The sequence below is a fragment of the Panulirus ornatus genome, chromosome 35 (genome assembly GCF_036320965.1).
Source record: "Panulirus ornatus isolate Po-2019 chromosome 35, ASM3632096v1, whole genome shotgun sequence".
Lineage (NCBI taxonomy): Eukaryota > Metazoa > Arthropoda > Malacostraca > Decapoda > Palinuridae > Panulirus > Panulirus ornatus.
The window spans coordinates 11,545,649-11,568,186 of NC_092258.1; the positions used below are offsets into that span (position 1 = coordinate 11,545,649).

The window sequence follows — 22,538 nt, forward strand, 5'->3', positions numbered from 1 at the left end:
CACACAGTCAATAGTCTGTCTTTTAGAGTACAAACGCAGTAAAAGTATGCATAACATAAGCGTTCCTAGGATACAAAAGTACCATCATAACGCCATCATATTTACGCATGGATTATAAACTGCCAAAAAAGACCGTAAAAACGCATTTGGTTACGAGTGGAATATAAGAACCTGTCGATGTGCGGAAATGCCTTGTATGGAAATATGTTTCTCTCAAAGGCTCAGCAAGCAGACTTTGGATCTGCAGCATTATATGCTGCCTATACCAAGGTAACGGATACCACGGGAGCCTCGCTCATACCAGCAGGACCTAGGCTATGCTATGACTCGTCGTTGCTTCTTTTGGCTATAACCAGTGCCCATTTTTTATCCCCCAAATGAAAGCATCATATTTCGCGGTAACCCTCTCCTATTTCTGTCATGTTTTGCGGCAACTCTATCCCAAATTCATCATGTTTCAAAGCACCGGTCCCGTAAGTACCATACTACGACGCGCCCATCTTCCGCTTCTATCATATTCGCGACTGTGAGTGGAATCAAGCAAGAGAAGATCGAATGGTTTGAGTGGAATGGAGTGTGGTGTTAACTCATTAGCACATAAATGCACTGGGTTACCTGCTGAAGAACGGAAACAGCTGACAAGTACTGATTATGCAGATTTACCTTGAATGATAATGCTAGTATTAAGTGTAGCAGGAGGCTTTTAAAAAGTAGATAGTGAAAAGGCTACGTTCGTTATCTGTGATCACTTCTCGCTCTCATGACTGATCTCTATGACTTAAGCTTTGGCTAGGTACATCAAGGCTGAATTTATACTGTAGGAATCAAGGAAGGACAATCATTATACGGTGCACACAGTATACACAAAGGTGCGTGTTCTGGGTAAATATTTTCCACTTAAAACCACAATGTAAATAGTATGTACATACACTAAACCTCCACAGGTTTGGGAGTAAAAATATAAAAATAAATACACCCTGTTATATCGTGCTTTCTCCATAATCTAATCATTTCGCTAAATCTAGTCAGCAGCTATCTATCTGTTTATCCATCTGTCCATCTATTATCATTATTTTCTTTTCATACTATTCGCCATTTCCCGCGTCAGCGAGGTAGCGTTAAGAACAGAGGACTGGGCCTCTGAGGAAACATCCTCATCCAGCCCCCTTCTCTGTTCCTTCCTTTGAAAAATAAAAAAAAAAAGAGAGGGGAGGATTTCCAGCCCCCCGCCCCCTTCCCTTTTAGTCGCCTTCTAGGACACGCAGGGAATACGTGGGAAGTATTCTTTCTCCCCTATCCCCAGGGAATAATCATTATTATCATTATCATTATTATTATTATCATTATTATTATTATTATTATATTATTATTATTATTATTATTATTATTATTATCATCATCATCATCATCGTTATCATTATCACGAACGAACAAAATACAGACAAAGACTTCCACCGTTATCTCACTACCCCACCGCCTACAACACTCGCCTCCCACGACCTTTACCACATGCAATACCCTCCCTTCCCTCAACTACCTTACTCGTGCGCGGCCATCTACTTCCCATACCTCACCCCTGCATGGCCGTTCCTTCATCCGATCCTCCACCCAGTGTCAAAGAAAAACTGAGAGGGTGTGCTTGTGCATGAACACCTGAAGAAGAATTTCATGATTTTCAAACGGATGGTCATCATTTACCTTTAACTGTCTTAGTGACCCTAGCAGTCGAAAGGCCTACAACCCAAATACCAATCAACCTTTCCGGGCAGGTATTCTACCAGCTCATGGCACTCCCGTGGGGGCTGGGGACTACCTATCTCCGGCAGATAGCTGGTGACGAGGGTGGGGGACTCCTGCACCAGACCCTCCCTGGCAGCGGTGCTTCACCAGTTCGTGTGAGGACTCAAGTGCTCTCCGGATGTACTGATCGAGTGTCCACCAATGTGGGGGTAAAGCATCGCTTCAGTCGAGCGTTTGGCTCCACGGCAGCGGCGACCTTCCAGACCAGCTTGTAAACAACCAACAGTTGCTCAGAGGAAACTACAGTGCTTGTGTGAAGAGGAAAAAAACTATGAAGAAAAGGATAAAGGAATAAGTGATAAAGTTGAGACTCACGAACACAGCAAGTGATCATTGTTGTATTCTCTTTGTATCTTCGTCAGGAGGGAATACTGTGGCAACACTTGCTCTGGGTCAGCTGGAAGTGTCTATTTACATCCCGAAGGATGTTGCCTGGGTCAGTGACGTGGATGGCAACATTGCTGCTGCTGCAGCTTGGGGGATGGCACGATGCCAACTTCGTGTCAGGTGGGTGCCAGTCTCGTGTCAGGTGGCTGCTAATCTAGTGTCATGAGGCTGCCAACCTCGTCATGTGGCTACCAACCTCGTGTCAGGTGGGTGCCAATCTAGTGTCATGAGGCTGCCAACCTCGTGTCAGGTGGGAGCCAGTCTCGTGTCAGGTGGGTGCCAGTCTCGTGTCAGGTGGGTGCCAGTCTCGTGTCAGGTGGCTGCTAATCTCGTGTCATGTGGCTGCTAATCTCGTGTCATGTGGCTGCCAACCTCGTGTCAGGTGGGAGCCAGTCTCGTGTCAGGTGGGTGCCAGTCTCGTGTCAGGTGGGTGCCAGTCTCGTGTCAGGTGGCTGCTAATCTCGTGTCAGGTGGCTGCTAATCTCGTGTCATGTGGCTGCCAACCTCGTGTCAGGTGGGAGCCAGTCTCGTGTCAGGTGGCTGCTAACCTCGTGTCATGTGGCTGCCAACCTCGTGTCAGGTGGGAGCCAGTCTCGTGTCAGGTGGGTCCCCAGTCTTGAGTTAGGTGGGTGCCAACCTCGTGTTATGTGGCCACCAGTCTCGTATAAGGTGGTTTAATGGCATGGTTGATGGTATGATTGATAACATAGTGGCTGGTATGGTTGATAGCGTGACACATAGCATGGTTGATAGTCTGGTTGATGGCGTATTGAAAGGTATGGTTAATTACTTGATGGAACTAAATTGATAGTATCCTGGTTTGTATGGTGCATGGCGTGGAGAATGGTGTGGTTGATGGGCATGTAGGACTGTGTGGTAGATGGAATGTTGGATGGTATGGATGATGGCGTAGTGGATGGTATTATTGATGGTATGGTTGATCGTGTGGTTGAAGGCATGACAGATGGCGTGGTTGATAGCACAGAGGATGGCGTGATTGTCGGCATGGTAGATGCTGTGGTTGATGGTATTGTAGACGGTGTGGATGATGGCTTCCTGTATGGTATACATGTGTGGTTGCTGGCTTGGCGCACGGTGGGTTGACGGGTACGGTTGATGGCGTGGCGTTCGGCATGATATGATGCAATGCATGCTGATGATGGCGCCTTCAATGGCATGGCTGACTGATTGGTAAAGGGTTTGGTTGGGAGTGTTGCTGATGATATGGTTGATGGTGTGGATGATGGCGTGGTGAATGGGACGGTTGATAGCATAGTAGACGGTAGCATAGCGGATGCTGTTGATGGCGTGGTGGATGGCGTGGTGGATGGTGTGGTAGATGGTGTGGTTGATGGCGTGGTGGATGGGACGGTTGACAGCACAGTAGATGGTGGCATAGCGGATGCTACTGATGGCGTGGTGGATGGCGCGGTGGATGGTGTGGTTGATGGCGTGGTGGATGGCGTGGAGGATGGCCTGATGGTGTTGTTGATGGCGTGTTGGAGACGACCCATGCAGCACTGGCGCAGGAGTGAGCGATGCAGGAGGAGGTGGTGAGCCTGACGTAAGAGAGAGTCGAGTGTAAATGTCTCCCCGGTGACCAGGCTGTTGACATGAGGTGTGGTGGAGCAGGGAGAGGTGCGTGGTAGAATAGATTTCTGCAGGAACACTCCCACTCCAACACCACACCCCACCAGGAGTCTCCCAGGATCCTCCAACGCTACACTCCTTGGAACCTCCAACACTTCACTCCAGGGACTCTTTTAACACTACAATCCCAGGAACTCTCCAACACCACACTCCCAGGAAACCTCCAACACCACCCTCCAACAAACTGTTCATGTCTTAAACTGCCCTCCGCCCTTGTCAACAATGAAGAAAGACATAACTTTATCTCCAACCTGAAGTAGTTATAATGGCCTCCCTGTGTCTACCATGAGGCAGCAGCCTTTCCTCCGTCATAACTGACCTAACTTGACCTTATTTCTCCACAGCAGCCGAGGACCTGCTGACCTTACAGAAGGTCAGCCGCGCCCTCCACCACACAGCCTCCTCCCTGGCTGACCTGACCTCCCTCGTCCACACCCTCGCCTCCAGGACCACCTCCACCACCACGGCCAGTACGAGCACGACTTCGTCAGCAACGGGGTCGTCTGAGCTCTCCTCCACGTTGGGGTCGTGGAATACCAACCTCGGCACTAGTGTGGTGATGACGACCAACACTGTCGCTGCCACGGAAGCGAACACGACAACGACCACAGTGAGGCCTCCAACCAACACGACCTCCGCACCGGAATCATCTACCACCACACAAGCATCCAACACCACCACCACCACACCATCATCCACCAACACTACCATACCATCACCCACCAACACTACCATACCATCATCCACCAACACTACCATACCATCACCCACCAACACTACCACACCATCATCCACCAACACCACCATACCATCATCCACCAACACCACCACACCATCATCCACCAACACCACCATACCATCATCCACCAACACTACCATACCATCATCCACCAACACCACCATACCATCATCCACCAACACCACCATACCATCATCCACCAACACCACCATACCATCATCCAACACAAACATCACCATACCATCATCCACCAACACTACCATACCATCATCCACCAACACCACCATGCCATCATCCACCAACACCACCATACCATCATCCACCAACACCACCATACCATCATCCAACACAAACATCACCACACCATCATCCACCAACACCACCGTACCATCATCCAACACAAACATCACCACACCATCATCCATCACCATCATACCAGCATCCACCAACACCACACCATCATCCACCAACAACACCATATCATCATCCAACACCAACATCACCACACCATCATCCACCACCATCATACCATCATCCAACACAAACATCACCACACCATCATCCACCACCATCATACCAGCATCCACCAACATCACCATATCATCATCCAACACCAACATCATCACACCATCATCCACCACCATCACACCAGCATCCAACACCGCCACATCATCATCCACCATCACCACACCATCATCCACCACCATCACACCAGCATCCAACACCGCCACACCATCATCCAACACCACCACGCCATCATCCAACACCGCCACACCATCATCCAACACCAACACGCCATCATCCACCACCACCATACCATCATCCACCACCATCACACCAGCATCCACCACCACCACACCATCATCCAACGCCACACCAGCATCCGCCACCACCACACCATCACCCAACACCACCACACCATCCACCAACACCACACCATCATCCATAATCGCAACACCATCATCCACCACCATCACACCATCATCCAACACCGCCACACCATCATCCAACTCCACCACACCCTCATCCACCACCATCATACCATCATATAACACCAACACCACCATACCATCATCCAACACCAACACCACCATACCATCATCCAACACCATCACCACACCATCATCCACCACCATCACACCAGCATCCAACACCACAACACCAGCATCCAACACCACCACACCATCATCCACCACCAGCACACCAGAATCCAATACCACCACAACATCATCCACCACCAGTGCAGAAGCATCTAACACCATCACACCATCATCCACCACCACCACACCACCATCCAACACCAACACTCCATCATCCACCAACACTGCAGAAGCATTCAATATCACCACACCATCATCCAAGACCACCACACCATCATCCAACACCACCACACCATCATCCAACACCACCACACCACCATCCACCACCAACACTCCATCATCCACCAAGATCACACCAGCATCGATCACCACCACAGCATCATCCATCACCAGCACACCAGCATCCAGCACCGCTACACCATCATCCACCACCACCACACCAGTATCCACCACCAACACTCCATCATCCACCATCAATGCAGAGGCATCCAACACAGCCACACCAGCATCCAACACCGACACACCAGCATCCCCCACCACCACACCAGCATCCAACACCGCCATACCATCATCCACCAAGACCATACCATCATCCACCAAGACCATACTATCATCCAGTACACAACCTACCGTAGCCACAGGAAGAACCATTCCTGCTCTAAGAGAATCAGCTTCTGACACCAGTGCCACCGGTGACAACACTGACACCATTGTCACCGGTGACAACACTGACACCAGTACCACCGGTGACAACACTGACACCAGTGCCACCGGTGACAACACTGACACCAGTACCACCGGTGACTACACTGACACCAGTGCCACCGGTGACAACACCGACGCCAGTACCATCGGTGACAGCACTGACACCAGTGCCACCGGTGACAACAGTGACACCAGTACCACCGGTGACTACACTGACACCAGTGCCACCGGTGACAACACCGACGCCAGTACCACCGGTGACAACACTGACACCAGTCCCACCGGTGACAACACTGAAACCAGTACTACCGGTGACAACACTGACACTAGTACTACCGGTGACAATGACGCCAGTATTACCGGTAACAACGCTGACACCAGTGCCATCGATAACACTGACACCAGTGCCACCGGTGACAACACTGACACCAGTACCACCACAGACAACAGTGTCACCGGTGACAACACTGACACCAGTACCACCGGTGACAACAATGACACCAGTGCCACTGGTGACAACACTGACACCAGTAACACCGGTGACAACCTTAACACCACCTTCCAACCATCACTTACCACCAATGACTTCCAACCATCACTTGCCACTACTAACACCAGCTTCCAACCATCACTTGCCACCACTAACACCAGCTTCCAACCATCACCTGCCACCACTGACACCACCTTACAACCTTCACTTACTACTACTAACGTCAGCTTCCAACCATCACTTGCCACCACTAACAACACCTTCCAATCATCACTTGCCACCACTGACAACACCTTACAACCATCACTTGCCACCAATGACACCACCTTCCAACCATCACTTGCCACCACTGACACCACCTTCCAACCATCATTTGCCACCAATGACACACCACTCAGCGAGGGAGAGGGCGGTGACCAGAAATTCAATGAAGATGACGAAGATGAGGAGTTTGGTGAAGACGGCGACTTGAGGAACCAAACCAGAAGGAGACGACGACGAGCGACGGCCAGACTTCGCCAGGAGCTAAGAGGAGGAGCGGGAGGCGGGGAAGTTGGTGGAGTGGCGGGATGGAGCGATGACGGCCCAGGGAGGAGGCTGGCTGGGGCCGGACCACGACCCAGGAGGCAAGCGACACACACCTATGACCATGACGACTCTCAGGCGTCAGGTGCCACTGGAAAACAAGGTCCCTCACACGTCCCAGGGAACGAGACGGTCCCACGGAACAGCACCTGGTGGGATCGAGTCAACGTTACGGTGAGAAGTATACAGGGCCTGGTAGAGGAGGTGGCAGCCGGCGCCACGGACGACGACCACGCCCTCCGGCTGGAGGAGGAAGCCTACACCTTAGATGACCTGGTGGCCGAGGGCTGGAAGGATCCCCAGGTCGTGCTCCGGGGCGCGGATGATGACATAAACCAGATTATGGACACAGCTGACCACGTTGCTGAAGACGTTAAACGCAGCACCAAGGACATTGACGATGATATCAATCATAAAAAGGTATGAGAGAGAGAGAGAGAGAGAGAGAGAGAGAGAGAGAGAGAGAGAGAGAGAGAGAGAGAGAGAGAGAGAGAGAGAGAGAGAGAGAGAGAGAGTGAGTTTGTGTGCATAAAACCGCAAGGAAAATGAAACACGATGAGTTCCCAAGTGCACTTTCTTGTAAAGATCATATCATCAGGGGAGATACAAGAATGAGATAGGAGTGCAATGACTGGGAAATGTATAAAAGGTAGAGGAAGGAGGTCAAGAAAAATGTGCAAGGGTTGAAAAAGAGGGCAAATGAAAGTTGGGGTGACATAGTGTCATTAAACTTTAGGGAGAATAAAGAGATGTTTTGGAAGGAGGTAAATAACGTGCGTAATTAGACAAGAGAACAAATGGGAACAACGGTGAAGGGGGCAAGTGGGGAAATAATAACAGGTAGTGATGAAATGAAAAGATGGAATGAGTATTTTGAAAGTTTGTTGAATGTGTTTGATGAAAGTGTGGCAGATATAGGGTGTTTTGGTCGGGATGGTGTGCGAAGTGAGAGGGGTCAGGGAGAATGGTTTGGTTAAGAGAGAAGAGGTAGTGAAAACATCGGGAAGATGAAATCCGGCAAGGCGGTAAGTGTGGATGGTACTGCACTAGAAATCATCAAAATAGGGGGTGACTATGTTGTTGATTGGTTGGTAAGGATATTCACTGTATGTATGGATCAGGGTGAAGTGCCTGAGGATTGGCGGAATGTATGCATAGTGCCATTGTACAAAGGCAAAGGGGATAAAGGTGAGTGTTCAAACTACAGAGGCATAAGTTTGTTGAGTATTCCTGGGAAATTATATGAAAGGGTATTGATTGAGAGGGTGAAGGCATGTAAAGAGCAACAGACTGGGGAGGAGCAGTGTGGTTTAATTTGTTTATGGATGGGGTTGTTAGGGAGGTGAATGCAAGAGTTTTGGAGAGAGGAGCAAGTATGCATTCTGTTGTGGATGAGAGAGCTTGGGAAATGAGTCAGTTGTTGTTCGCTGATTATACAGCGCTGGTGGCTGATTCGGGTGAGAATGCAGAAGCTGGTGACTGAGTTTGGTAAAGTTTGTGAAAGAAGAAAGCTGAGAGTAAAGTGAATAAGAGCGAGGTTATTAGGTGCAGTAGGGTTGAGGGACAAGTCAATTGGGAGGCAAGTTTGAATGGAGAAAAACTGGAGGAAGTAAAGTGTTTTAGATATCTGGGAGCGGATTTGGCAGCAGATGAAACCATGGAAGCTGAAGTGAGTCATAGGGTGGGGGATGGGGCGAAAGTTCTTGGAGCACTGAAAAATGTATGGAAGGCGAGAACATCATCTCGGAGAGCAAAAATGGGTATTTTAGAAGGAATAGTGGTTCCGACAATGTTATATGGTTGCGAGGCGTGGGCTATAGGTAGAGTTGTGCGGAGGAGGGTGGATGTGCTGGAAATGAGATGTTTGAGGACAATATGTGGTGTGAGGTGGTTTGACCGAGTAAGTAATGAAATGGTAAGAGAGATGTGTGGTAATAAAAAGAGTGTGGTTGAGAGAGCAGATGAGGATGTATTGAAATGGTTTGGTCACATGGAGAGAATAGGTGAGGAAAAACTGACCAAGAGGATATATGTGTCAGAGGTGGAGGGAACGAGGAGAAGTGTGAGACCAAATTGGAGGTGGAAAGATGGAGTAAAAAAGATTTTGAGTGATCGGGGTCTGAACATGCAGGAGGGTGAAAGGCGTGTAAGGAATAGAGTGAATTGGAACGATGTGGGATACCGGGGTCGACGTGCTGTCAATGGACTGAACCAGGGCATGTGGAACAGAAGGAACAGAGAATTGGGCCAGGAGAAGATATTCCCTCAAAGGCCCAGTCCTCTGTTCTTAACGCTACCTCGCTAATGCGGGAAATGGCGAATAGTTTGAAAGAAAGATATATATATATATATATATATATATATATATATATATATATATATATATATATATATATATATATATATATATATATATATATATATATAAACGCGTGTGTGTTGTCACCCACAGATAAAAATGTTGGCGGCAACAATAAGTGTGAGCATACTGGCCGTGCTACTCGTGTGTGTGGTGGTCACCATCTGCGTCATGCATGTCCGTCCCTGTGCGCGTTCACGGATTTTCTGGATCACCAAAGGGAAGTAAGTACACTATCTTGACGCTAAGTATAAGATACAAATCTTCACCTATATGTGTTAACCTAACCCTACATCAACGGCAGGAAACGCTGGTCTGAATAATCGTGTTCTTAACGTGAGTTTCAGGCGTGGCGACTGTCTCTCTGAAGCGTGGCAACTTCAGCTTCTCGGATCAGCGCATTTCACCTGGGACGTTGTCTTTAGGTGTTCCCTAAATCTCACCCTGGCACGGACCCTCTTTTTTTTTTTCTGAACGGTCCCTCCTACTGTGACACTTAGAAAGGTTGTTGCCTTGTTGTGAGATATGCCAGTTTCATTGGTCATTTAAAGACTAGTTAGTACACGAGACGACGTAAGGTCTTGAAAATCTATCACTGTCTGTGTTATTTTTTGGTCCGTAAGGAATGACACTTACGTTGTTGAGTACGTAATACTATGGCTGTTCTGAGATACTAATACAGTGAACTCCATATTGGTGTCCCATATTGGTGTCCACTACTAAGACAGTAAAGAGAAAAAAAATCTAATTCTTTCATATACGAATGATCTAAAAACTGAAAGCCTTGAAGGACAAGATACACAGTAAAGGAAAAAATCTTATCCTTTCATATACGAATGATCTAAAACTGAAAGCCTGGAAGGACAAGATACGACCAAAGACACATTCACCACATAAACGAACCCAATTCAATACATAAGGCGAAAAACGAGAGTATCCAAAGCAGGGGAGGAAAAAAAAAAGGAGAAAATCCCAGACTATGCAAACTTTGTGGAAGTAAGAGCAGTGTATGTACCACTCTCACTAGGGTTGGAAGATCTATCTTATGATTGTCCTCATAATTTTCCACTTCCACTTTGACTAGGGTTGCAAGATACATCTTGTTCATTATCTATGCAAGACAATATTCCAGAGGAAAGAAACCTCAAGATTTTTCTTAAAATTCTCGGTGAAAAATGAGTGTTGCCAACACCACGAATTGACGTGCCGCAGGCCATAATGTATGGTTATGTGGATTGCTGGACGTTGTTTGGACGCTGGAACAGATGGTCTGACAGTCACAGACGGATCAATGTCAGTTTCTTCATTGGCTGTCTGGTGCGCAAAACGAAGGCAAAAATACGTCTGCGTTATTTCATTGCTATTATCAAAACAGTTTTGCATGGAGGGCTTGATCTTCTTGCTTATCAAATCCCATATGTGGTATTTCTTGCTACTCACAGTATATCTCTTACACTCAGCTGACAGCTTGGACAAACTCTTCGTAAACCTTGAACATGACCCATCCATGACATACCTTGGTATGTGAGCTATTCATCACATACCTTGTATTTGAGCAACCATCACATACATTGTGAGCATCCATCACATACATTGCATGTGAGCCATCCATCACATACCTTGTATGTGAGCCATGCATCACATACATTGCATGTGAACCATCCATAACATACCTTGTATGTGAGCCATCCATCACATACATTGTATGTGAACCATCCATCACATACTGGAGGTGGAGGGATGGAGTGATTTTGAGCAATCAGAGCCTGAACATACAGGAGGGTGAGATGCATGCAAGGAATAGAGTGAATTGGAATGATGTGGTATACCAGGATCGACATGCTGTAAATGGACTGAACCAGGGCATGTGAAGCGTCTGGGGTAAACCATGGAAAGATCCGTGGGCCCTGGATGTGGATTGGGAGTTATGGTTTCGGTGCATTACACATGACAGCTAGAGACAGAGTGTGAACGAATGTGGCCTTTTTGTCTGTTTTCCTGGCGCTACCTCGCTGAAGCAGGGAGTAGCGATGCTGTTTCCTGTGGGATGGGTAGAGCCAGGAATGAAAAAGGTGTGTGTGTGTGTGTGTGTGTGTGTGTGTGTGTGTGTGTGTGTGTGTGTGTGTGGTGTTTCACTTAAAAAATTCTGAAATCTTTAAAGTTTACATAAGAATGTCTCTACGTGTAGGACCTCTGAATGTAGGCATTAGCTGATGTAACATTTTGAGTATCCAGGTGACCTGTTTGCCTAAATCTCTTCAAATACCAATTAAGTTCTCAACTGTTTATTTGTTGTGTCCGTGTATCTTGAAATGTGTTCGTGATCTTCACTTCCCATTACTCTCCTTACTCTCGTGTCACAGACGAAACATTTGGCCACACTCTTTCCTACTCCCTTATCCATATCTTTTACAACTTGTGCAAATCTAATTTTTTTCTATCAGTCTCTTATTCATCCCGTTTTCCATTTACCATTCTACTTTTTCTCTGAGGAGAGAGAGAGAGAGAGAGAGAGAGAGAGAGAGAGAGAGAGAGAGAGAGAGAGAGAGAGAGTGTGTGTAAAGAGACCAATAGTATAACAAATCTAACGTGGTTGAGTATTGCAGGAAAAATCACCGCTACTTCGACATCAACAAAGCCCATGTCCGTCACCAGGAAGAGGAGGCCCCCCTCAGCCGGGAGGTGAATGGCAGTGGCCCTTACCTGCCTCTATCCACCTTCAGAGAGAGCGAGACGTGAGGCGGGACCTTAGCTGGGAGGAAGAGACCCGAACCTGGCAGGATCATCTCGTCTCATGAATCCCTTTTTTTTTTTTTTTTTTTAGTGTTCTGGACGATGCTTTCAAATCTGTCTTAAACTAAATAATACTTTCCAATACCCAGTTGTTCAGGTTCTGGACGTACCACAGCAACAGAAAGACAAACCTAACTTGATCCTCCGTGAACATAACTGAAACAAAAGATTTCCGTATCTCCGGTAACATCTGGAAGGCGGTCCTTATATATTATAGCTGCTGGGGTCTCCATATATGTACTGCAGCAATGGCAGATTAACAAGCCACCATGAACTGCTGACTACACAAGGCTGGCTGCTGAAGACCCACTCAAACACCAATGGAACCAAAGGTGGACAGACTTCAAGCCTTTACAGTAACTAATTCTATTACGAGAACAGAACCATTCGACTCTAAGTGTAAGCAAGTCTTCACAAGTGATCAACTGAAAAATGCCCTTTCTCACATACCTTCAGTGTATAGCAATTAGAAAACTGCAATGCTCAATCACTTCAAAACAAATCAAAATATCTGTAATTATTTTTTGGATTCATAATTTACATGTGGTGTTGTAGCGTTCTCGGGATTCCTTTTGAACATTTAACATTACAAATTCAAATCCGTAAAAATTTTTTTTCTGACTTATTAGATATATATACTTTCATACATGTTATAAATACATGCCGAGGACCTCCCCAGCATGGGTGTATAAATACATGCTGTGGACCTCCCCAGCATGAGTGTATAAATACATGTAGTGGACCTCCCCAGCATAGGTGTGCATGGGTGTATAAATACATGCTGTGGACCTCCCCAGCATGGATGTATAAAAACATGGAGTGGACCCTCCCTGGCATGGGTGTATAAATACATGCCGTGGGCCTCCCATGGGACGGCTGAATGAATACATGCTCTGGACCTCCTTGGCAGCCGGTACATAACGCTGATGTGTTTACATGACAACGAAACACAAGCAGCAATGTGCAAATAACGTCTATATCCATGAGAAGTGAACTGTACAAGACGGCCCAACGAGATCAAAACTAGACATACAAATTAAACCACACCTTTCATAATGGATACTTAACTACCTGATCTTTTAACTTAAAATACATATATATGCCACTGCAGTGAATGTAAGAGGAAGACTGTCTAGAGTTCATAAAGGCGATGAAAAATTTGCGAAACCATCCATTTCTGGGCTGCCAGAGCGCAAGAGAGGTATGGAAAGATGTCGAGGAAAGAGCACGGGGTCTACAGAAGTGCTCTCACACACTCTCCGGGTGTAACAATATCATAAAGAGATGCTTACTAACACTGTAAAGAATGTAGAAAATTGGCACTAGTTTACGTATGGTAGGCCAGTAATTGTGTATACAGACACAAGCTGCTTGAAAGCATTGTGCCGAAGCCTTTGAACAAATCTTCAAGCAATGCTCATAAGAGCACCTTGCAATATGACACTGAAGTAAGATACATGAAGGGCCACCAAATATTCACTGCTGACACATTAAGGAGAGCTTACTTACCAGTTCAAAATGGGGACTCCGATGAGGAGTTTGAAAAAAATTTATGCTATTACTCTTCTAACAATGGCTGGTGATAGGATAGACTTTAAGTTAGGCAAGAGGCTAATAGGGACAACACATTGCATACTCTGAAAAGTGTTATTCAACATGGTTGGCCTGATAAGAAATCTCAACCGCTTGGAGTTGTCACACCATATTTTGACCTGAGAGATGAATTGTCTTATGATGGTCTTATCTTTAGGGGTGAGAGACTTGTCATGCCAAAGCAGTTACGTCCCGAGACAAAGGACATACATATATATTGGCCATGTGGGTATGGAAGGGTGTTTGCGCAGAGCCTGGGGGGGGGAGTGTGTAGTGGCCTAGCATGAATGCTGAAATTAAATCCTTGGTGCAATCAAATAAACTCAAAACGTTGTCTGGCCAACAAAATGAGGTTGAAAGATAAGCTTGACTACTCCCCTGCCTCTTATGAATATTATATAAATAATCCTCGATCTCTGCTTAATTGTGATATCATACATGATGGTTGTGAACCGGTGGATAAAACAGACCTGAGCTTATAAATATAAATCTTTGCTCATCTATGATGAAAGGGCGTTAAAAAAAAAGAGTAAGACACACCAGACTAGCAGCCAGGGATCATAAGTCATGGTCTAATGTGCACCCTAAAACGTTACAGACACAGGTCCATATGCTAAAGTCACAACAATACTCAACTCTCAGAGATTTACCTAATAATGAAGAAAATCAGTTGTGCACAGAACACTGATAACAGGACCGGTCACTTATACCAATCATAAATATATGTAGAGACATGCCTCATAAAGTTATTAAAGGGTTATCATAATTGGCCCGTATACACAATTATGCATTAGACATAAACACAGCAGGTGATCGATCCATGCTAGGTCAGTTAGGCAGAGTCTAAGCTGTATATAATCAACGTTGGGATAGCTTCACTCTGGCTGACCTGGACCAGGGATACACATTTACCATATAGCTTTAGCTGTGTGCTATTCCAGGGTAGTTGCACTCTAACTGACCTTGGCCATTTACACAGCTTCAGGGTAGTTTAGGTTATCCTGACCAGGGATAAACATTCACTATATATATACATATATAGTTCTAGCTTTCCGTACTCAGTTCCAGGAAAGTTTCCCTCAAGTTTACCTTCGACAGGGAAACACAAATTACACATTCACTTTACAGGTTTACCTTGATTGCTATAAGCAATAATATGCTTTACCAACTTCAGACATCTTTCCTCTAGTTTAGCTTTAACCGATGACTCCTCACTGCTGTTCTTTCTTGCAGCAAAGTATGGACTTGCATTTGGCAGAAAATGCCATTGTTCATTGTACAAACACACAAACAAACACAGTTGTTACCAGGCTCCGCCTGCTTAAAGGTCACACTGCAAGTGAAGTAATCTTGGCGAGGCTGTACCATCGACAGTTGAAGAATCAAGAGTATATTCATGTATACAGTATACAAGTATACAATACCCAGCTGTAGTTTAATATATGGCTGATGAAATTCAAACCCAATAAATGCAAAATAAGGAGACACATCGGAAGAAAAGCACGATATGAATATAATCAGTATTATCAAGCAAGAAATAAGCTGCAGGAATGTGTTAAAAAAAAAAAAGGGACACGGTACCAAACATTTCGCCAAAGCTTCATCTCTGGGGTACATAATGGATACAAACTGCATATTCCGCACGCTGTCCACATCCTATATTAGGCCCGTATGCATGACTAGAAGCTAAATTCTAAAGAGGGATGAGGAAAGACCTAACAGAAACATGTACTTGATGGAGTGAACTGCTACTTAAATGTCTTTCGAATGTGGCTGAAATACGGGACAACACGTTGAGCAGTTACACGTGAATGATGTCCGAGAATTTGAGTGTTAAGAGGGAAGTCTATGAAGATGTTTCATATGGATGTGATGACATGACATGAGCTTTATTGCAGAAATGTATGGGGACAACAGAGAGAGGTAAGCAAAGAAGTGATCACTCCGGCAGCGTTAGCTCAGCGGGTTGGACACTTCGGTACGGTTGGCAAAATGGGACTGACAAGAGAAAGTTGGGCAAGAGTGGGCGCGACAGTTCAGAAGGGTTGGTATGATTGGGTATCAGAGTGTGAGACAAAGAGTAGAAAGCTCTATACTCTTTGGTTTGAGACGAGAAAGAGCAGAGGAAATGCCACAAGCAAATGGAAAAATCGAAAGGGCAGAGAATCAAAACAAAAGGTTTTCCTTACAAGGTAATTTTTTTTCTTTTATAACTATCATATTATTCTAAAGGCCTGTAGTGTTATATCTAACATCAACATTTCTGATCACTAGTCCTTCTACACAAATACAGACACTACCGTCTTATAAAAAAAAAAAAAAAATCCACCAAGTCTAACAGTAACAACCACTGGAATGAGGGGACCCAACACAGGTCAAGAAATCAAGAAAATAAGAGGAGGAAAACTAAGTCTTATTGAGACTGGACGTTATAACGTTTCCTAAGAACATCTGAATAAGTCATCATTAGCATGTACCACATCATGTGATCCATTAATGTATGATATCAAGGTAGCAACGAGTAAAGCAGTAAAATCAAATCAAACCTCAGTCTTGCCTGGTAATATAGTTTAACTGATCCACTCAATTGATCAAACAAATTAAACGAAAATATCAAAATTCATCCAGTGACTTACATAAATGAATAGCTAATTGCTTGTGAATATAATTATAAAACTCGCACAATGCCATCTCCAGTTGCTAAGTTTCCATTCTTTGTCGCAGCTACCAAAAGTCAAGATCACACAGAGATACATGAGTAAAATATATCCCACCCAGCATTATTACCATCTTGTAATTCATATCAAACTAAACAATGTCGAGATCAAATGCAAATATTGTATAAAACATTAATATCTGCTAATCCATATGAATCACTGACTGTGAAACATCTGAGCCGAAGAACAATAATATACAACCCAATACCATTTTGGAAATAATATATCTAATATACTTCCCCCCCACACACACAACATAAGCATTAGGTACAATAAGTTTGTATTCTTACTGGCAACAACAACATAAGGCGATGGGTGGACCTAGAGACTAAAACATGTCCTCTTGCCCTTCATAACACAGACCAGGATCTTGTAACTTTGGAATGCAAGTCACACAACCTGTCTCTATCAAATTACTATTTTGATTCATACTCAGATGTTTGATGCTTGCCTGACATTGTTTACTGTTTCATTTGGAAACTCCCAAATCTAAAGACATGCTCAGATGTTTGGATCATACTGCTAGCTTTTGACAGATTTGGAACTAACTGCAAAAATGTCATCAACGTATGAATTCTTAACAATAATGACAAGATACTTTTGGATATTCATAATTAAGTGCAGCGTTGCCCAAGGCCAACATAAAGATGATGCCACTATTTCTACCATCAAACACTGTTGTGTTGAGAACATAATGATCTGGCTCTCTGTTATACTCTAATATCCTTCCATAAAACTGTGTATGCTGATCTATTTCTGAAATATATATGAAAATTTACATCCCTTTTTTTACATCAACAATTGCTACTTTTGCTCATCCCGAGGAAGCTGCTATGAAGGGTGAACTTAACCTCCCAATTATGTATGTAACTTTCGATCTGTTAATAAGTTTCTAATTTCTGTCGGCCTCCAATCTATCAGTTCTCCCCTTATATCAGCCTCCGATCTGTTAAAAGACATTTCCTCTTTCTGGCAACCTCGTTTTCTACCTCATTTGTCTGACTAGTTTTGTATTGTGATATCATAGGAATTCTGGTCCCCCAATACCTCCCTAACCCCTGCATCAGAAGAAAAAAAAAATCATCCAGCAACTTGTCTGTCTTTGTCAAGATGTTGGTTACTATGTCAAAGAAGTCCAAGAGATTTGGTACGCATTATATCTTCCACCAAAGCCCATTCACATGCGTGTGTGTGGCGTCTACATGTAAATATATGAGGTTCAATGATCATTTAAGTGTCCCGTGTTTCTAGTGTACATGTATGTGTAAACTGAAATGAATAAATATTGCATAACATATTGAAATCAGGAAGTCGCTCGGTTGAAAAGACACAGGTGAGGAATTACATAACTGGTGGCTCATAACAGTTCCTACTTAATCACGAAAGAGCTTAAGTTCAAGGTAAGGCTGGATACTTAACCTGCTTTGGATAAACAAATGATTGAAGTCTATCTCCATAGTACAGGAGGTTTAACAGAGCAAATTTTATGCTTTATACTTTATGAATATAGCGGTCATTAATCGAATATTACGTACGTGATATAAAGTTACATATTGGCTGAAATGCAGTATTGTGTTGATCATTAAGTGATGTAACCTTACAAACTTGTTGAACTGCAGTAATACTGTGTTGACAAGTATTCAAAAGTGAATATCAAGTTGTATATCTTTTTAGTTGGTTGCGTCAAGCGTAATGAAGTAGTTGACATACACATATCTACGGGAAAACTAAACTATTTGCTTGCTTGGCTATACACACTTGTTCATGGATTGTTGATGACTTTAACAGTACTAGATATAGAATTCTAGCATCTACATGAACACTGGTTGGCACAAGGTTATTGTGGTGACAGACGTCGGTCATGAAGGTCAGGCTTGGTGCCGGTATATCAGTTTCATGGTGTTATACGAGGCGATCGCCCCTCTAACCCTCTAGAAAATTGCTTTCAAGTCGCTGGGTCACAACTTCAACGGTCGAAAGGCCCCAAAATATGTTAGTGTCATGTTTACGATGAGGCGACCGCAGCTCCGACATAAGACCACTCGATAGACTCGCCAAATTACTGGGTGACTAGTTCACTGGTAAAGGTATCTAATAGGAATAACTCTTTCAAAATCAAATCTATTGGCGTCAGACACTCTTTGTTTGGATGGTGGGTCCAGTCATATATAATCCAATTGTCAAGGTGGGGGAGTTGGGGGAAGAGAATTCTTGTTAACTTGCGCACGGCCCGAGAGCGACACTGACACGTCTTTATCAAGGGCTAGACGAGGTGTGTATATTTATGTGTACGTACGTGTGTGTGTGTGTGTGTGTGTGTGTGTGTGTGTGTGTATGTGATCGGTCTCTGATTACTCTAAGTTTTAAGGGGAAAGAGATTTACACTCGTGTTGCCTCGTCTTCTTAACCTTGTATATATGTACCGTCTTTACTCCTATGTATGTATGCACACACACACACACACAAGCCAATGCCAGGTACCTATTCAATCGACCGGCCCCTAAGGGAAGATGAAGAGCTGGGTGGAATGAGGACCAGCTGTCATGACCTGAATTCGAACCTGTGCGGATTTGATCCCAAGCGGCCCGTGCATGCATGACTGTCAGTAACACTAGCCACTACACCACGGAGGTCCCTATTTGTGTGTATTCATGTATCTGTGTATTCTTCCTGCGTATCTAAGTTTATACATGCCTACATATATGTGTACTTGGGTACATTGCCTACTTTCCTTCAAGGAACCTGGGGAGGGATACGAAGGATAGAGCACGAGAGACGGAAGGAAAAAAAGGGAAGGCAAGACTGACAAGGTTAAAATGGTAGAGAAGGAAGGGAATTGGGAAAGCAGAATGAAGGAATTAAATATGAACAGTTGGAAAAGGATATATGATGTAAAACACATAAAACACGGAAACAAGATGGGTAAGTGATCATAACAAACAGTTACCGGAATGAAAAATAATTTTGCAAGAATTTTTTTTTTAATGCACAAAGAAACTGGGAACTGAAGAGCAGATAGGTGTAAAAAATGGCTGAAGACTAAAGTCTGCTCGATAGCGGAATACGGTGAAGCTAGATTAGAACAAGATGCGTCTAATGATTAACTGTGAGGGTGAGGCAAGCAAAGATGCGTCTAATGATTAATGAAGACACGGAAGCAAAAAAAGTCAATCTCTAGGACTCTAAAGGGGTTACCTAAGATATGATAAAAGGATATCAAGCTATTTCAAAAGGAACGCCTCTTGCATGTGCTTATCTATAGCTTATTTGTGTATTAATAAACTTAAAGAGAGGGATCAGACAAAGAAAAATCTAATCTTATTGGGAAGAGGTATCTTTCACTTCGGCCTAAGCTCAAATCTAATCCCATCATCAATAAAATGCGTATAATATTCCAAGTAAACAGCTCAATGCAAAAGCCGTAGTCTGCACAAGACACATGGGTGACCCGATAAATGAACTTTTCCTCTCTCTCCATTAAAATGTGTCTAAATTACACACTCACAGTATTGTATAAGTTGTGTACTATCACCAGAACGTACCTTAAGAGTATAACTAGTATTTCCTTTCGTTAAATACGGCAGGAGAGGCGAATGTCACACACACGTTCACAGTAAGTAAACAAACTCCGAATCCTGCCACCACAGCTAACACTCTTATAAAAAAAAAAATGTTTATCTCTTAAAACTTCTCGTAAGATATACTTTCTCTTGAAGTATAAGAAAAAAAAATAAATGCTAAACCAATTATATTATTGAACTGACAATTTTCAATCGTATGTTTTTTTATCGAAAGGGGATCCCATGCAAACACCATCGTTCCAGTATTCATAGCGGCTTCATATGACAACAGGAGTGACCACTTCACTCCACATTGAATTATACAGGATTGGACTACATCTTGGGTTTGATCTAATGCAAGGTTTCTCTTATTCAATATTTTTCAGTCTTTTAATAAATATATATACATATATATATATATATATATATACACACACACACACGAAGTACATATGAACGCACACCTTCATAGCACATACAAACCTCCAACAGCGAAGATCGAACCCGGGACCCCTGTGTAACAGGCGGGAGCGCTACCGCTAGGCTATGATCGCCCCTGATAAGGAAATAACTATTCGAATACTATGTACTCGAACACCCTTCGTCTCACGTTGGTGAGCAACGGGGTCTACACCGGTCATTTCCCGGGTACGTTCCTGGCTGTTGGAGGTTTGTATGGTCTATGAAGGTGCGCGTTCATATGCCCTTTGTTCGTTTTCATATACCTCCGCGTTGGACAGTTAGGTTCGGTAAAATGCAATCTGCTGGCTGTATGAACCCGATGGGAAATGACCGGTGTAGACCCCATTCCTAACCAACGTGAGACGAAGGGTATTCGAGTACAGAGTATTCGAAGTCATTTCCCTATTAGAGGCGATCATAGCCTTGCGGTAGCGCTCTCGCCTGTTGCACAGGGGTCCCGGGTTCGATCCTGGCTGTTGGAGGTTTGTATGAGATATATATATATATATATATATATATATAAACTTCGGAGGTGGAGGACATGAGCGTTTTGTTCCCCTCTCTAAAAGATAGCAAAAGTCTTTGGTGGCTTTATTCACCAAAATCACTGACGTGGTATAGTGGATGAGCCAGGACCCCAAAATTGCAGTAAAGAAAAGGAAGACATGAGGGAAATAGCGGACCAATTCAAAGGCATGAAACGTGGACAGAACACGCGCTTTCAAACGAATATCTGATGCAGCGGTTACTATGTATATTCATATATATTTTTTTGGGCTGATACAATAATTAGAATACAATATAGATCTTGCATGGCAATTTTTTCCGAGTTGTAGGTGACTAATAAATTGTCTAGCAATTTTGTTCGAGAGTCGGCAATCTTCTGTGGTGAACCTAAATTATTGTTAATGGTGTCTAAAAAGGTGATCCTTATATAACTGTCAGTCAGTGACAAAGACTATGCCTTATTCGTCGGCCAATGATACCTCATTCCACCTCAAGAACAAAGTTTTGCCCCCGATTTGGAGGAGGAGGAACATAAGGCCAAGATGTGGCTTTTGGAGGACAACCACAGCAACATTAATATGATCAGTGGCAGCCTATCATCATATTTTCATTATTATTATCATTACTATTCATTATCATTCTGGCTGAGAGATTTATGCCAACATGGCAGAGGTCGTATAAGAGCTTAGCTTAATCTGTAAGGAGGCAGATGGATGATCAGTGACTTCATTTTGAAAGGAACTTAAAAAAAAAAAGAATCAACTTTTACTAACCAACAGTTGCTTTCAAAAAAAAAGGAAATATATACAAATAAAAAATTCGTTTTAAAATGACTTCAGTAAAAGGGACAGCATCGTGTACAGAGACTGGACACCTCCATGGCAGATTCTGGGAACGAAATATGCTAAGTACTACTTTAGCTAGCTGTTACAGGAGGGAAGAATCCTTGCGATCAATATACGGGAGAAGGTGGAGTAACGAGCGACCCCGTAAAATATCCAGTACTTCTCAAAACACGGAGGATTTCCCAAAATAATTGCAATATTCAAACAATCTGTGCTACTCAGCTGACGACAATCTCCTGGGTATGA

At 44.1% G+C, this 22,538-nt stretch overlaps 2 protein-coding genes across 5 annotated transcripts in view; one reads left to right on the top strand and one right to left on the bottom strand.

Annotated features, from left to right (window-relative positions):
- The window catches only part of LOC139760141 (uncharacterized), a 95,664-nt gene that overhangs the window by 59,449 nt on the left and 13,677 nt on the right, over nucleotides 1-22,538 (bottom strand). For 2 of the 3 annotated variants that reach the window (XM_071683033.1, XM_071683032.1), the window contains exon 4: nucleotides 22,201-22,538. This exon is cut by the window's right edge and continues 969 nt beyond it. The exons of the other annotated variant lie outside the window; for it this stretch is intronic. The gene's annotated coding sequence lies outside the window, so the exon portion shown is untranslated. Of the gene's footprint in view, nucleotides 1-22,200 lie in introns of those variants that run through there. 3 annotated transcript variants of the gene reach the window in all.
- Nucleotides 1,813-13,217, top strand: LOC139760140 (uncharacterized). Of its 2 annotated transcripts, none has more exons than XM_071683030.1 (4): nucleotides 1,813-2,307; nucleotides 4,182-7,876; nucleotides 9,909-10,039; nucleotides 12,422-13,217. In XM_071683030.1, the coding sequence occupies exons 1-4, from the start codon at nucleotides 2,226-2,228 to the stop codon at nucleotides 12,552-12,554; spliced, it is 4,041 nt and encodes a 1,346-aa protein (XP_071539131.1). In that variant the 5' UTR covers nucleotides 1,813-2,225; the 3' UTR covers nucleotides 12,555-13,217. The 2 variants fall into 2 exon arrangements, with proteins under 2 accessions (XP_071539131.1, XP_071539132.1); XM_071683031.1 differs by having other exon boundaries at nucleotides 4,185-7,876.